The 16,674-nt window shown below is 33.1% G+C and overlaps 1 protein-coding gene across 2 annotated transcripts in view; it reads right to left on the reverse strand.

Moving 5' to 3' along the window:
* LOC108917956 (insulin-like growth factor-binding protein complex acid labile subunit) overlaps positions 1-16,274 on the reverse strand; it is a 107,367-nt gene extending 91,093 nt beyond the window's left edge. For both annotated transcript variants that reach the window (XM_018724782.2, XM_018724781.2), the window contains exon 1: positions 15,721-16,274. In XM_018724782.2, the coding sequence (XP_018580298.1) occupies positions 15,721-16,037 (317 nt within the window). In that variant the 5' untranslated portion in view covers positions 16,038-16,274. The remainder of the gene's footprint in view (positions 1-15,720) is intronic.
* Between the last annotated feature and the right edge of the window lie 400 nt (positions 16,275-16,674).

Consider the following 16,674-nt stretch of genomic DNA (forward strand, 5'->3'; position numbering starts at 1 on the left):
GCCGAATACAACTTTGATAAGAACCAGTAGCAAAAAATCTTAACGCCACTAAAAGTTTTAGCATGGTTTAGCAGCTGGCCTTGTGAGGTGGAGCCCCGTCGTGCTGGAACCATAGGTTTCTCCTCAGCTGCAAAAGGCACATTCTCCAGAAGTGCAGGAAGTTCTTCTTGTAGGAAATTTAGGTAACCCACGCTGTTCAATGGCCAAAATGGCCTTGGTTTTGGATTGGATTTACAATGGACCAGTAGTGTTTGTTGCGCCTATTTGGCAAACCATTACTGACAAACCGACTTTCGTCCGTCCAAAGAACGTGCCGCAAAAGGTTCTGATCAACAGTTTCTAAATTTGAGCTATAAAATTAAGTCTGTTTTCAATGTAACGCTCAGGCAAATACTCCAAATTGTGAATTTTGTAGTCATGATTGGTCTTTAAAATTCGTTGAACGGCTGATTTATCCAAATTCAATTCCCGGCTAGCCTGCCGTATAGAATTTCGTGGATTTTGTTCGAAATACTATAACAGTCTAGCTGTATTAACATTTTTTCTTACCCTTCGGTCAATTATTTGATTTTTCCGAATAGAAAATGCATCTTCATTTCGTCGCAAGGTCGCCTCCAATCTTGTAAAGGTTCTATGATCAGGAATGAGGCGCTCTGGATACCTTTCTCGATATAAGTACAGCTCTTCTTGATTTTTTTTGTGACTCGCCGTAAATTAGCAACATATCAACTTTTTCTGAACGAGAAAACGTTTTGTAAGCACAAAAGTTATACGTTTGACGTTCGCATTGACTAATGGCAAGTATTTTGTGACATTTATTCACTTTAAACAACGAGCATTCAATTATTTTCCAACGACTACTTGATCCTTTCACCGCTAATGTGATTTTTAGGTGGTATTTCTTTTGAGACTTCTGCTATTTTATGAACAGACCTCATATTATATTCATGTCAATCGCACTAAGTCTAATTCGCACGTATGCAGAAAGTGAATCAACATTGTCAACGCATTTTCACAGATTTTTATGGAAATGACATACTTAACATTGTACAAGTCGTCAGAACGAGGAAAACAAAGTAAAAAATGTTCTAAAGCGTATCTCTTGGTTTTTCATTTTACAGTGGCAAAATTTGCAAATAAAGAGTAACATATCAAGATACACTGATTGTAGATAATTCAATTATAATGTACATAGTTTTATTAAACTGCAAATATTATTTATGATTAAGTATGTCATATAATACAAAGTAAAGGCATCATCATCCTATGGGAGGGTGTTATTTACTAAGTTATTTTTATTTTGTAGCAGCTAATTATTTAAGTTTACATTTAAAATCAAATTGTTTATAAAGTGAGCTCTCTTATCTTGCCAATTATAAAGCAGAAATTAATCACATCGAAGTACATAAATTAAGAATATTTTTAAGACTTCCCATTTCTGGCACCATTTTATATCTTTACTGATAAAAGCAAAAATATATTACTTAACTTCTTAACTATGTTTTTTTTACACAAATAATGTCACAATAATACAATATGTCAGCCATTTAAACTAGTAGCATCAACCGCGGGTATATTTAACGTAATCGGACATTAAAAATTACTAAAAAGACCGTTTTGCAATTAACTTATGTTATATTTCTAAATTTTATTGCGTATGTAATCTCACTTTCTGTTTAAAATGCATGAACCAAAATTTAAAATTAAACACCAAAATAAGAAGAAAAATTCTTATTTATCTAATGTTTCGTAATTTAATATTAAAATTTACTTTGTTACTCATTTTTCTTTACCAAGAAGAATTTAATAAATAGAAATAGTAAACACCAATAAATAAATTCGATATTTTTGGCAGTTATTAATAATATACACAGTGCGTTTACAAACCTGGGGAGATTTTTTAATGATAGAAGATGTTTAAGCATTTTCAATAATCAAAATCGGTCGAAACTAAAAACAGTGATTAAAATTAATAATACTTACTATTAAAACTTATTGAGAACCTACGTAAAATGAGGTATACCTAGTTGTTACAATGTCAATAATCCTGTAAATCTTAAGGCACAGGACCGTATGCACTTCTCCTGAAATTTCTTTCTATGCTTTGACCATGATGTGTCTCGTAATTTATACTCGAATTGGTAAACTAGTCCGCCTGATGTAGAATTGACGGCGGCGCGCTGGTCATCAAAGCAAACCTGTATTGGTCCACTAGGTCGTAAATAATTTTTTTGGTAAGGTACACGGGTTCACTTAGTTTTGTCGCTTTGCCAGTGCAGTGCAGAGCATTGCTTGGCGGGGTATGTTGTTGGTATAATACGTATTATTATTTATTAGTTGATATTATTATTTGTTCATATCATAACCAGTAAAGGGTAATAGTTACTAAAATAAATGTTATATGTAATTATCTAGTAATTTAGAGTGGTTCTCTGGAGACTCTTTGAAGCGGAGGATAACGAAATAACTTGGGAAAATCCCCAAATAGTGGAACCGTTTTTTGACGAAAGTATTGAAACAAACTCGGAGTTTAAAAACAAAGATTTACACGTAAAAAGTTAACGTATTATATTAAATATATATGAATGTTTGAAAACTGAAAATAGTGAACAATGTAATAAAAAAGTTAGGAAACGGATTAACGAATTAACTAAGATATCAAAAACGACAATTTATCCCGTAATTAAAGAAGGATTGATCACGGTACAAAGAGGAAACGGAAAAATACAAAATTAAAGAAAGTTGACGATTTTACCAGATGTAATGCGGTGCACAATTTATAATATGTATAAAGAAAACACTTGACAATCGTATGGTAATTATATGGTACGGTAATATAGCTCGGAATATAGTATATCTAGACGAGACAGGGCTAAATTTTTCTGGACGTCTATGGATTCCGTAGAATTTATGAGTTAAATGTTTTTATGCGGCTCCAATTGGGATCGTAACAACTATAAAATATTTGTTGTCGTAAGTGGCGTGTTGTCCGCTTTTCTTGTCCCGTTTTTTGTAGTAAACAGAAAAACTGCTAGTTCAATTTTAGGCAATCGTCAGTTCTTCTTTAGTTTTCGTTACGCAAACGTGTATCTTTTATTGTGAAGATTACACAGCCACACAAAAAAAAAAGTTGGGTATACTTTTTATGCGACATATATTTTTCATAGTAATTTGGCCTCCTGAAAACGAATCTGGGGTCAGAATTGGCCCATCACGTCACAATTTTTTCCTAACCTCAAAAAACTTGTGAAAAATAGTGAAAATTGATGAAAATTTACTGGGAAAATTTGGAAAAAATTTATTTCCCCATCAAATAGTACATTTTTATGTAAAAGACTCTGCTGAATTCAAATCCCACTGTCAGAATTGAGCTAGAACGTGTGGTTTTTTTTCTAACCTCAAAAAACCGAGCAGGAATCGCTATTTTCAAATTCTCAGCGGATTTTGACCAGATTTTGTATAAAGTGGTTTTTTGGGTCGCTGATTACGAATATGAATTCACATTGTAAAAATTCAAGATGGCTGATCCAATATGGCGGGTGTACTTTTTAGAAATCCACCGATTTCATTAAAATTTGGTATCATAAGGATTGCTGGTTGATCTCACCTTCATTAATCACACATCTGGAGCCAGATTTTCATAAGTCAAGGTAAAAGATTCCACTCCGTCTAAAAATGTGACTTCGCTTAAAAAAATGACTTAAGGACTCTACACATGTAGTGATGTGTAGTGTGATGTGCTTGTTTCCATGGGACAAGAAAAGACAAAAAAAGATAGTGAGACAACTCCGTTGCCCATCGTCACCACGTGGAGGTGCCCTGGATGCAGACCCAAGACCAATTGACCTTTAAGCAGCAGGTATAACAGTACCTATAAATGTTAATATAATAAAAATTGTATATTTTTTATTATATTGTAAACAATCACATCACACTACACATCATTACATGTGTAGAGACCTTAAGTCATTTTTTTAAGCGAAGTCACATTTTTAGACGGAGTGGAAACTTTTACCTTGATTTATGAAAATCTGGCTCCAGATGTGTGATTAATGAAGGTGAGATCAACCAGCAATCCTTATGATACCAAATTTTTCTGAAATCGGTGGGTTTCTAAAAAGTACACCCGCCATATTGGATCAGCCATCTTGAATTTTTACAATGTGAATTCATATTCGTAATCAGCGACCGAAATAACACCTTTATACAAAATCTGGTCAAAATCCGCTGAGAATTTGAAAATAGCGATTCCTGCTCGGTTTTTTGAGGTTAGAAAAAAAACCACACGTTCTAGCTCAATTCTGACAATGGATTTGAATTCTGCAGAGTCTTTTATATAAAAATATACTATTTGATGTGGAATTAAATTTTTTTCCAAATTTTCCCAGTAAATTTTCATCAATTTTCACTATTTTTCACAAGTTTATTGAGGTTAGGAAAAAATTGTGACGTGATGGGCCAATTCTGACCCCAGATTCGTGTTCAGGAGGCCAAATTACTACGAAAAATATATGTCGCATAAAAAGTATACCCAAGTTTTTTTTTGTGTGGCTTTTATTAATAAGCCTGAGGCCACACTTACGTTAACGTGTAACACCCATTATCGCGATGATTACGACGTTAAAAATAATAGATTGTGTTTGATGTCTGCTCAATAAATAACGCGTTATTTGATAAAACAATTTCATCATGGAGATTGAGGCCGTTTTACAGTTGTATTATATGAGCGTCAATTATTATTTTATGCTTTTTGTCTAGGATCCGTTTGAAACACTTCTAAAAACTCTATTATTTTTTCGTTAGACCATTCCATTTTTATGCAACCGTATCAAACCATGCTCGAAGCTCTAAAGCGTTGCAAAAGACAATGCTTAGGCCACATCCATGCGATAAATGACGCGCAAATCGCTTTGATATATCAAAAAAGACCGTCACTTGTGTTATCGCCTAATGTCTAACGCCATTAATAATGACGATGATAAATTAGCGGCTAAGTAGTGGTTACACCTACGTATAAGGCAAGATAGTGCGATAATTAACGGCATTAAACGTAAATGCAGCATAAGCAAATGTGAAGTGGTCATCCACTTTTCTTTACTTTTACTTTTAACTGTGTTTTATTTTTGTGAAACTACTCTGTGCCTGTAGTATGTGTATACGCTGATGAAAACTACAAGGTATTCAGCAACATTTGTAAACAGATGGAAATCTCGCAGTGGGTTCAGCGGTTTCAAAAAAGTTTTCATAGTATCCAGTGAGGTAAGTCACTAGATACTAAAAGAAATTATTCTGTTTGTAAAATAACGAGCGTTCAAATAAAAACGTGGTCGAAGTTAGCTCTGACACATTGGACTTAGGGCGTAGCTTATAGCGACCAACTTAACCTCATTTCTTAACGAGCCGTATAGCAGCTGTCAGTTTCAATAACAAAGCGGCGATACAGCGCTTTGAAAGATGACGTTTAAGTTCATTTGCTATACGCTACGCCCTACGTCCAAATTTTCAGAACCAACTTGACCACGTTTTTATTTGAACGCTCGTTATATTTCTGCCAATCGAGTTTTCGTCTCTCGTATTATTTACACTTCATATTATCAAAATAAAAATTTTGAAGTTTAAAGTTATAGAAGACGATTAAAACCTATAACCGTTCTATAATTTTGTAATTTTGAAAAGTTTTTATGGTGTATTTTATCCTAATCATATGAATATTCCTATCTCTAACTACACCCAAAGACCCTTTTATATCTATTTCAGCAAAATATATACCCACCTAATTTACAATAAGCTAAAAATGGTTTAATATAATTTGATACACCAGGGTATGTAAAATACTAGTTTTTATCTTTGTTTACCGTAAATTAAATTTAAAATTTGTTAATATGATCCTCTTTTTTGTAACAATTTTGATATAGAATTATATTTTATTTGTATAAATTATATATATTTTTTTATATAACATTTAACTCGTCTTATCTTTAGTAAAAATGAAAGTTTTATAAATCTTCATTCCATCACGTAGAACTATATCAAAAAAATAAGTGTTGATTTCGAAGAACTAATCTTATATTTTTTATAATGCTCTAATTATCCATATCATTAATTTTACCAAGGGACATTTGGTTAAAATAACATCCTTTTATAGTTATTACGATCTCAATTGGAACCTCATAAAACATTTAACTCATAAATTCTACGGAATCCATAGACGTCCAGAATAAGTTAGGCCTGTCTCGTCTGGATATACTATATTCCGAGCTATATTACCATATAATTACCATACGATTATCAAGTTTTTTATGTTTAAAATGTAATAAAGCATGTCGTAAAATATCTAAAGATTTATAATTATAATCAGGATAATCGTTTAATTGATCTCGAATCATGTTTAAAGTAGGAACTTTATTTTCTTTATACATATTATAAATTGTGCGCCGCATTACATCTGGTAAAATCGTTAATTTTCTTTAATTTTGTATTTTCCCGTTTCCTCTTTGTACCGTGATCAATCCTTCTTTAATTACGCGATAAATTGTCGTTTTTGATATCTTAGTTAATTCGTTAATACGTTTCCTAACTTTTTTATCACATTGTTCACTATTTCCAATTTTCAAACATTCATATATACAGGGTGTAACTAAATAAGTGTAAAACATTTAAGGGGGTGATTCCTCATCGAAAAAAAGATAGGATCTTTCATATAAAGAAACTTCATTGGAGCATCCCTTGTTAAGATACAGCCCCTTAAAGGGGGTACATAAAATTTGTTTAACAATTTTTTTCACAAGCACTAAACAAGTTACAATATTGAAATTAACCTGACATTTTCTACTACCAAAAAGACACTTAGCCAGTAATTTATTTGGTTTACCCCATGGTTGTAAGGGGTGGAAAACGCAACCCCTAAAATTTATTTCCAACGTAATTTTTTGTCTTATTATTTTTTTACCATTTAAAAATTTATTTCCGATAGCCTGTTTCATTCTAAAAAAAAATGTCTCTTGAATTTTTTGCCCAAATTAAACCAGTTCGCAGCAAAAAATTATTTTACGAACAAGATACATATCGCCATAAAACGAAAATACGAAACTAATTTATCTAGTAGGCCGCCATTAGCGATACTGACAATTAAATTGGAATCAAGCTGTCAGTTTGTAAATTTTTGAAATTGAAGTAATACTAATTGTGTATTGTTCTGTTCTTAATTTGTTACTTTAATAATTCACTTGTTATTAAAATGGCATACACAAATGAGGAAATGGCTGATATGCATTACGTTTACGGTCTGTCGCAGGGGAATGGGTTAGAAGCTTCTACAAGATATGCTGAAATGTATCCTCAACGGCAGCATCCTTCACATAGAATATTTGTCTGACTTCATCAACGATTACGTGAATATGGTTCATTCAACAAAAGAACGCAGGATTGTGGTCGCCATCGAGAAGTAAGAACACCACAGCTTGAGGCAGCAGTACTTAATTTGATAGAAGAACAACCTACTACCAGTACTAGAAAGATTGCTTTCCAGCTAAATGTTGATCATATGACGGTATTTCGAATTTTAAAGGAACATCTCTTATACCCTTACCATCTGCAACGAGTACAGGCACTGTTACCGCGAGACTTTCCGAACCGTCTTGAATTTTGCAATTGGATGCTGGAAATGATTAGAAGAAATCGTGACTTTCTGAAGACGATCGAATTCACAGACGAATGTAGTTTTTCTCGGGACAAGATTATTAATTTTCATAATTACCACATATGGGCTGATGAAAACCATCACGCTATTGTCGAAACTAACCATCAAGAACAGTTTTCTCTTAAGGTGTGGGTCGGAGTTATTGGGGATTATTTAATTGGGCCTCATTTTCTACCTCCTCGATTAAATGGTGAGGCATACGTTCAATTTTTAAGAAAAGTGCATCCCCCCGTACTGCTGGAGGAAGTTCCTTTGGGCGTCAGAAGGGATATGGTTTTTATGCATGATGGGGCTCCCGCCCATTTTAGTCAAGTAGCACGTCAGCATTTAACTGAAACATATGCAAATCAGTGGATAGGTCGAGGAGGACCACAGAATTGGCCCGCTCGATCCCCGGATCTCAATCCTCTGGATTTGTCTACTTGGGGCCATTTGCAGCATTTGGTTTATCGTACTCCTGTTCGCGATGTAGAGGACTTAAGAAACCGCATTATCGATGCGTGCAGGGTAATTAGAGAGACTCCAGGAATATTTGAGCGAATACGTGGCTCAATGCGCCGACGTCTAGACGCATGCGTAATGTCTGAAGGTAGACATATTGAACATTTACTATGATTTCTACATGTTGTATGTTTTGTTATTATTAAATTAGTTTTGATTATTCCCCTTTAATCATTTAATGCAGGTAGTAACTACAAAATAACAGTAAATCCAGTCCGCATTTATGACGATGTATCTCTGTAGTTGTTCGTAAAATAATTTTTTACTGCGAACTGGTTTAATTTGGGCAAAAAATTCAAGAGACATTTTTTTTTAGAATGAAACAGGCTATCGGAAATAATTTTTTAAATGGTAAAAAAATAATAAGACAAAAAATTACGTTGGAAATAAATTTTAGGGGTTGCGTTTTCCACCCCTTACTACCATGGGGTAAACCAAATAAATTACTGGCTAAGTGTCTTTTTGGTAGTAGAAAATGTCAGGTTAATTTCAATATTGTAACTTGTTTAGTGCTTGTGAAAAAAATTGTTAAACAAATTTTATGTACCCCCTTTAAGGGGCTGTATCTTAACAAGGGATGCTCCAATGAAGTTTCTTTATATGAAAGATCCTATCTTTTTTTCGATGAGGAATCACCCCCTTAAATGTTTTACACTTATTTAGTTACACCCTGTATTTAATATAATACGTTGACTTTTCGACCGGTTCCACTATTTGCGGATTTTCCCGAGTTATTTCGTTATCCTCCGCCTCAAAGAGTCTCCAGAGAGCCACGCTAAATTACTAGATAATTACATATAACATTTATTTTAATAACTATTACCCTTTACTGGTTACGATATGAACAAATAATATCAACTAATAAATAATAATACGTATTATACCAACAACATACCCCGCCAAGCAATGCTCTGCACTGCACTGGCAAAGCGGCAAAGCTAAGTGAACCCGTGTACCATACAAAAAAATTATTTACGACCTAGTGGACCAAGACAGGTTTGCTTTGATGACCTGCGCGCCGTCGTCAATTCTACATCAGGCGGACTAGTTTGCCAATTCGAGTATAAATTACGAGACACATCATGGTCAAAGCATAGAAAGAAATTTCAGGAGAAGTGCATATGGTCCTGTGCCTTAAGATTTTGACATCGTAACACCTATACTTACTGTATATTATTTTTCCTAGGAAAATATATAAATATCTTAGTAATAGCGGAAAAACATAAATATTCCATTTTTCCTCTAGAGAAAGGAAAAGTAAAGAAAGGGTGTAATAAAACATTATGTGAATAGATATTTAGAAAAAGAATTAGAAGAAATATTATTATATAACTTAAGTATAGCATACAATTTTATTAAATATATTTATTTACTTTGAAAATTGGTTATTAACTTAGTTTATTATTCCTCCTATTGACAGTCAAAATTGTATATAAATATGTATAGAATTTAAATATGTACTATAACTATAAAATAGTAAATACAGGGTGATTCACAACTTATCCAAAAAAATTTGGGAATAGATGCGGCATGAGAAGTGGAGTCAATATCGTAAAAAAAAAATTTGTAAAATCCTTATAGTTTCCGAGAAAAAAATTATTGAACTTGGACTACTTTCAAACACTACATCGCTGGACAACTGTAGTCTCTACCGTCATTCGCAATACGCGTGAGAGTCACGTGGCGTCAGCGACTCCCAATACAGTCGTCGTTGCGGTAGTGTTTACAATAGCTTTTTAGTACCCAGTTAGTGTCAAAAATGGCTTGTGTATAACAACTCGGAGTTGATGGATATCGTTTTAATTCATGGTGAAGCGAGACAACATTTGTATTATGGTGAAACATATTTGTGTTATGGTGAAGCAGGACAACATTTGTGTTAGTTTGTAGAAACTTAGTAAGACAGGATCAAATGTGTTTACACGTCAGTGGACAAAATTTTGAACAGTTGTTGTAACATCAGGTATGTCAAATTATTTTATTAATTAAAACCACAAATTAATTTCATTAATTAATAATAACAATAGCGGCAAATCAGTTGATATTATGTAGTTTTTCTTCTTTTTTCTTTTTGAAGTACCTAGAGGTAGATGCAAAAGGTAAAAACACAGAAGAAAAACTGAATCACAATGACAATGACATATGAAAAATACTTATAGTAATATTAACCTGTTGCAAAGTTAGGAATACAAAGTGTAAGAAGTTTAACTACCATTACTTCAGCATGAGAGTAATCATAAATGAACAAAAAAGTTGTATATTACAAGGGCGTAACAGTTTTCAAAATACAGCGAGTTGGGGAGTTTCATCACAATGTGACAACAGCGCTTAACCTAACGCTACACATCTGTAAATTTCAAGACAACCGTTTTCCAGTTTTTAAATAAGTAAATAAAATAAAATGTGTCGATTTCTTAGTACGAAGATAGTGTTGTGCTTAAATTTTAGTTCGAATTTTAGTAATTATGAATCTCTTAAAATAGGAACTTAACTACATATTAATCAAATTATGAATTTGAAATATATGTAATTAAAGTACCCAAAGATTCACGTCGTCCAAATAATAATCATACGTAGTAAAAATAATTTAGATACTTACTTATTCAGTAATTTTTAAACGCACAAGTATTTTTTAAATGCACAAGTACAAAGCAAACTATAACATGCTCAAAATGTCCATCACCATTTTCGATGCACGCACACCTTCGAATCCAATTTTCGCGCACTCGCTGGAAAACACCTCAAGAAAATGAGATAGTGGTACGCAAAAAACACTCAGACACGGTCCAATTCCAGATACCAACTGAATTGCGTATTACCTCGTGTTATCCGCCGCGCCGTTGTCACATTGCTCGATATGAATTTTATCGAATTTTAAATTTATTACAACGCTAATTATTTTTTAGAATTAAGCATAAAAAAGTTCAAAAAAGTGATAAACATTGTATTTTATGGTATTCCATGCACGCAGTCAATATTCCTTAAGTAATTGAACTTTTGTACATACATCAATTTGGAGATTTTGATAATTTTTTTCTCGGAAATGGTTGAGTTTAGGACCCATGTCATATAAGGTTTTTTTGTTTATTTTAATGTATTCTATCGTCTGTTCAAATTAAGGCAGTCAAACTTCAAACACCCTGTATAAAGAGTGTGACTTTAGTATATCTCGTTTCAAACAGTATAAGAAATGAAAAATGAAAAAACAACGTTCAAACTTGAACTTTTAATTATCTTATCTGCTTTGGATATGGAAATCAGAAAAGTTTACTGATATCTATTCAAGAATTTAGGAATACATATAAGGAATGCGGCCTAAACATTCCTCATATTTAAGAAAACTATTCACGAGGATAAATGTAAATTTAACAATTTATGTAAATATTTAAAATATCTACGGGTTAATATCTACGAGGTTAATTTTGATATCACAAACAAAGGTTATTCGTTTTGCCTAAAGTAATGTAAGTAATGGATGTAACCATTTTAAAATCACCAGGTCAAAGGTTGTTTGTTAAGTGATTGAAAACAACGACAGATAAACGGGAAACTTCAATCGTTTGAGAAAACATATCAGAAATTAGTTTCAAAGCTGCGGTACAAATACCCGAGTTGAATAGACAAGTCTCACAAATTTTTTAATACTCCAAATTTTCATTAGAATTATAATTTAAATGTATTACCATATTTTCAATATTAATGTTAAATACTTTGAATTCGTTGGCAAATATAAGCAGTATATTTAACAGATTTGAGTCGGTAAATCAACACAAAATCTAACATCGGCCGTGCGTTTTTCCTGTAGCTGGGTCTTCAATATTTAGACAAGTTGAAGAAAAAATGTGTGTTCCTTAGCAAATATTTAGTACACTTGGGCAAACATTACTTTTCATCTTGATTCGTAAAATGACGCATATCAAAGGATGTGATCTAGTTCTGTTTGTAAATAACCAACCAAAAGGTGGTATGTGTGGACAGAACTATGCAATAATTCTTCTAAAAATATTAGGTAGGTAATATGTAAGGTGCTTGGTAACTATTAGTATCAAATTACCTTATTTTTGTTATTTTTAATTTTATTTTGTGATAGTGCAAAGAGTAACGTGGTTGTAGTTCATAAATTGTCACTCTCAACAAGCAATTTGCCATGACAAATGTCAAAATAAATGTTTTGTTCAAGACTTCTTTTCGCATTTCTAAATTTTTTCGTTTTCTAGAATTACAAAAGTTGCTGACACCACTTTTACATAAAATCACAGATAACTCTACTGAAACGAGAAATTTTGCATAACATTGAAATACTATTCGTAATCAGTTATGAAAATCTGAACAAAAAATTTATTAAAACATTAATTTTGATCTATCAAGAATGACATTAAATCTTTTCCAAAGAGACTGTGGAATCAATACGATATATCTCCTTAATTTCTAATAATATATCTGTAAAGCTGAATGATTAAATAAAAATAGTATTTTACAGCAGGTACCCCAAGAAAACCATTCGTTAAAAGAAGATACTTAGAGGTACCTTATTGCTTCGAATTCCAATAAATGTCTCATATTTTGATTACAGATTTATTAGTAAAGTAAAATTGGGAAATAACACTAAATAACATTATAATGTGAAATATTTACGAGAAGATTTAAACCAGGAATTTGTGAATGTAGTGATATTTGATATTTACGTAATGGTTAAATTTTAACTAAATGCTATTGTAAATATATTATAACATGGAAAATTATACTCTATTATTCGAATGGGTATTTCTAACACATTGGAAAGCAAAAAAAAATTACAAATAACCTTTTGCGCTAAAATATTAACACATTAGAGAGTTTACGTTGTCAAAACATTCGTTCTCAAATTGATTTAAAAGTCAAATGTGACAATTTTTTTGTTTTGTCTACTATACAGGGTGTCCCTGAAAAGGATGGACAAAGCTTGACCACAGGTTCCTTGGATGAAAACAAGACTATTGCCTTACTTACCTATACACAAAAGTGCACGCCTACTGAGATGTAGCCTTCTAAATATAGAACAGATAACCTAGTTTTTTCAAATAATTTGAAAACTGTTTTTCTTAGAAACTTCAAATTTGGTGCACATATTTTTTTATATAAAGGCAATGTAAATATAGAATTTGGTGAAAATATATATATACAGGATGTTCTCTTTCTAGTGCGTGTACGCCACTGGCTGTCCCGTAACTTTTTTGTATGTGCCAATGACGACAGAATTTATATTTTTAAAAATAAGCACTATTTTGGAAGATTTTTTGCCTCTTACAAAATTTTGATATCGTTTACGGATTTCGAGTAAAATTGACATTTTTTACACTTTAAATAATATAAATCAGTTTAAGATAAATAGAACATTCTAGTACGAGGTGCCATATAACAGAGAAACAAATCCATAACAATAATTAAAAGGTTCTGTGTCAAGCTAGCTGTGATTTAATTTTAGCTTACTTTGTTTTTTATTACAATTTATACTTTTGCTGAACAAACTGATATGTTAGTAGTTTTGGGTTATTGTGAAGGAAATTGTTGTGCTACTGTTCGAACATATGCTGAAAGATTTCCTAATCGAAGAACTCCAAATCACAAAACATTTGCTAATGCGGAGAGACGCCTTCGGGAAACCAGGACGTTTTTTACATGTAACATTAAATCGTGGATAATGTACGGTCGGAATTATTCAGCTGGAGGAACAAATTTTGGAAAGGGTCGAAGAAATTCCTCAAGTAAATAAATGGAGTTTAGCGGCAGAGGTTGGCTTTCAGAAAGTTCCTTTAATAGAGTATTAAAAGACCAGTTATTACAGGTTACAGGTATTACAGGGTACAGGTAGGTATTACAGGTTATTAAAGGTCTAACAGGTGGATAGGTAGAGGAAATAATGCCCCTTTAATATGGCCAACTCGATCCCCGGACCTAAACCCATGTAATTATTTCATTTGGGGAGCGTTGAGGACCACAGTTTAAAATAACTTTTCAGTAAATACAGAAAACGAATATGGGAAAGAATACAACATGAAATTAATGCTATGAGAGATAATGCACAATTATTGGATAATTTCTAACTTTCGAAGAACTAATGTTTGCGTTTAAGAACAAGAAAGTAACTTTGAGCATTTACTGTAATATTATTTTAACGTGATTACAAATATCAGTTTATTTAAAATGTTAATGTTGACTTTCTTACATTATTAGTTGATATTGTTTATTTAAAATATTAGTGTTGATTTTTATTTTATTGATTGATAATACTAATACCAAAAATGTGTAGTTATTTTTTTTTAATGTGACGTTATTTCATTATTATTCCCTGCTTTGAGACTGCAGTCATAAATTATTTTTTATAAATCGGAATTTTTGCCTATATTTAATGTATAAAATATGTGAATTTTACTCGAAATCCATAAACGATATCGAAATTTTGTAAGAGTAAAAAAATCTTCTAAAATAGTGCTTATTTTTAAAAAATATAAATTCTGTCGTCATTGGCATACACACAAAAAACTTATGGGATAGCCAGTGGCGCACAGGCACTAGAAATAGAACATCCTGTATATGTATTCTCTCCAAATTCTATATTTACCTTGCCCTTATACAAAAAAATAAGTGTACCAAATTTGAAGTTTCTAAGAAAAACAGATCTCAAATTATTTGAAAAAATAGGTTATCTATTTTATATTTAGAAGACGTGCACTTTTGTACATAGGTAAGTAGGCTAAATAGTATTATTTTCATCCAAGGAACCTGTGGTCAAGCGTTGTCCATCCTTTTCAGGGACACCCTGTATATCTATTTTCTTAATGTGAGATATTTCTGGTTAGGCACCGCAGTTAGGCACAACCAAAATAAAACCAACCCATTGACTGATTCTTCTGGAGCAAAGGTTATTTATTATTTTTTTTTCAATGATTCAGGAATACCCAATTAAATAAAAAAGAGTGACTGAAAATGTTACAAATTACATTACAGACAATGTAGAAAATGATATTCAAATTTTAAATCGTTACGCACTGTTATTTCAGTTACTTTTATGCCACTACTGTTATGTAATTTTTATATATTTTTAGATTTTTGAAAATTGAGGAAGCCCTGAACGTTTTTTATATTTGTTTGAGAGTTTTAAAAACGGTAAAAATATTCAAATTTAATTTTCTTCGAGATTACTATAAACAAACACGAAAATATTACAACTTTCTGGAATTCGTTCCGTATACATATACTTACATTGTTTTTCCAAGTAGAAACTATACTTTTTGATAATGAATAGGTATATTTATTTTCAACTATACCATGAAATTGAATTTGGTAAATTTTCTTCTACCAGGAAAACATTTATTAAAATGAAGAAACGACTATTCTTCAAGATCACACTATGCCTGCCCATATAAGAACAAAATATTTGTTCCTGCGTATGTAAAACTATTATTTTTGTTACATACTTAAAACGACTTTATATATAGTTGGGTTTTCCAGTGATAAAATCAAGTTTCAGTAAGACTTACCCAAAAGAGTCGTGGTTTAACTTGAGATTTTCCAGCGTGACATTGAGCTCCTTCAAACTCCGGAACTGGAGGTCCTCCAGGTACGAGGAGGCCAGCCTGAGAGACACCTTGTCCGAAGGGGAGAAGTGCCCGCGCAGGGTGCCCACCACCTGGTCGTAGGACGTCATCTTCTCGCAGCTGATGGAGGTGAGCTTCGCCGTGTCCAACCTGCAGCTGCAGGGGGCTATCTGCTTCCACATGGGGCAGTGCTGGAGGCCCGCGGAGAGTCCGAGGATGGAGAGCAGCAGGGTTGACATGGTCAAGCAGTAAAATACCATTAGTTTGCACTTTGCACCGCGATATTCGTCAAGTCAATAAGAACGCACGAGATATACCCAACCGGAAGTGGAGGCCAGAAGATATAAATCAACCCGGATCGCACGGTGGACTGCCAGTGACTGACTGCTGGTGGCGCCTAAATTTTCTTGACTGGAGCGCGACGTGATATGTGCGTACGGAGGCGCCACGTCCAGCCATATATCTCTATCGGTGTCCCCCGGGTATGTGTATCTCCACACGGATAATTAGACTCGCAACGAGTAATCTTACTCGCTGGCGCTCCGCTTCTGGATTCTCTCGACATCTGATTGCATTCTTCTTTGGCTCCACACTTCATCGTCCTCGAGATTTATATCGGATACTCGATGGCGCCTGAGACCTGCCACCGTCCGTGCATGAACTGATGGCTGGATACTTCCTCGTTGCACGCCGAATCTCGACGTTTTACAATTCTCTAATCGCCGATTTTGTTGCATTTTAATGGCGATTGCTCTTCTGTGCGCGTATAATTGTCGCATATCTGAGGTATACGAGGCGTTCGGAAGTATGTCGATTTGTTACTTGCAGACTATCAAAATAAAACATTGCAATTATAGAAGCCGGAATTGGAATTGCAAAACGATTTATGGGTCTATC

The sequence above is a fragment of the Anoplophora glabripennis genome, unplaced genomic scaffold (assembly GCF_000390285.2).
Source record: "Anoplophora glabripennis isolate ALB-LARVAE unplaced genomic scaffold, Agla_2.0 scaffold66, whole genome shotgun sequence".
NCBI lineage: Eukaryota > Metazoa > Arthropoda > Insecta > Coleoptera > Cerambycidae > Anoplophora > Anoplophora glabripennis.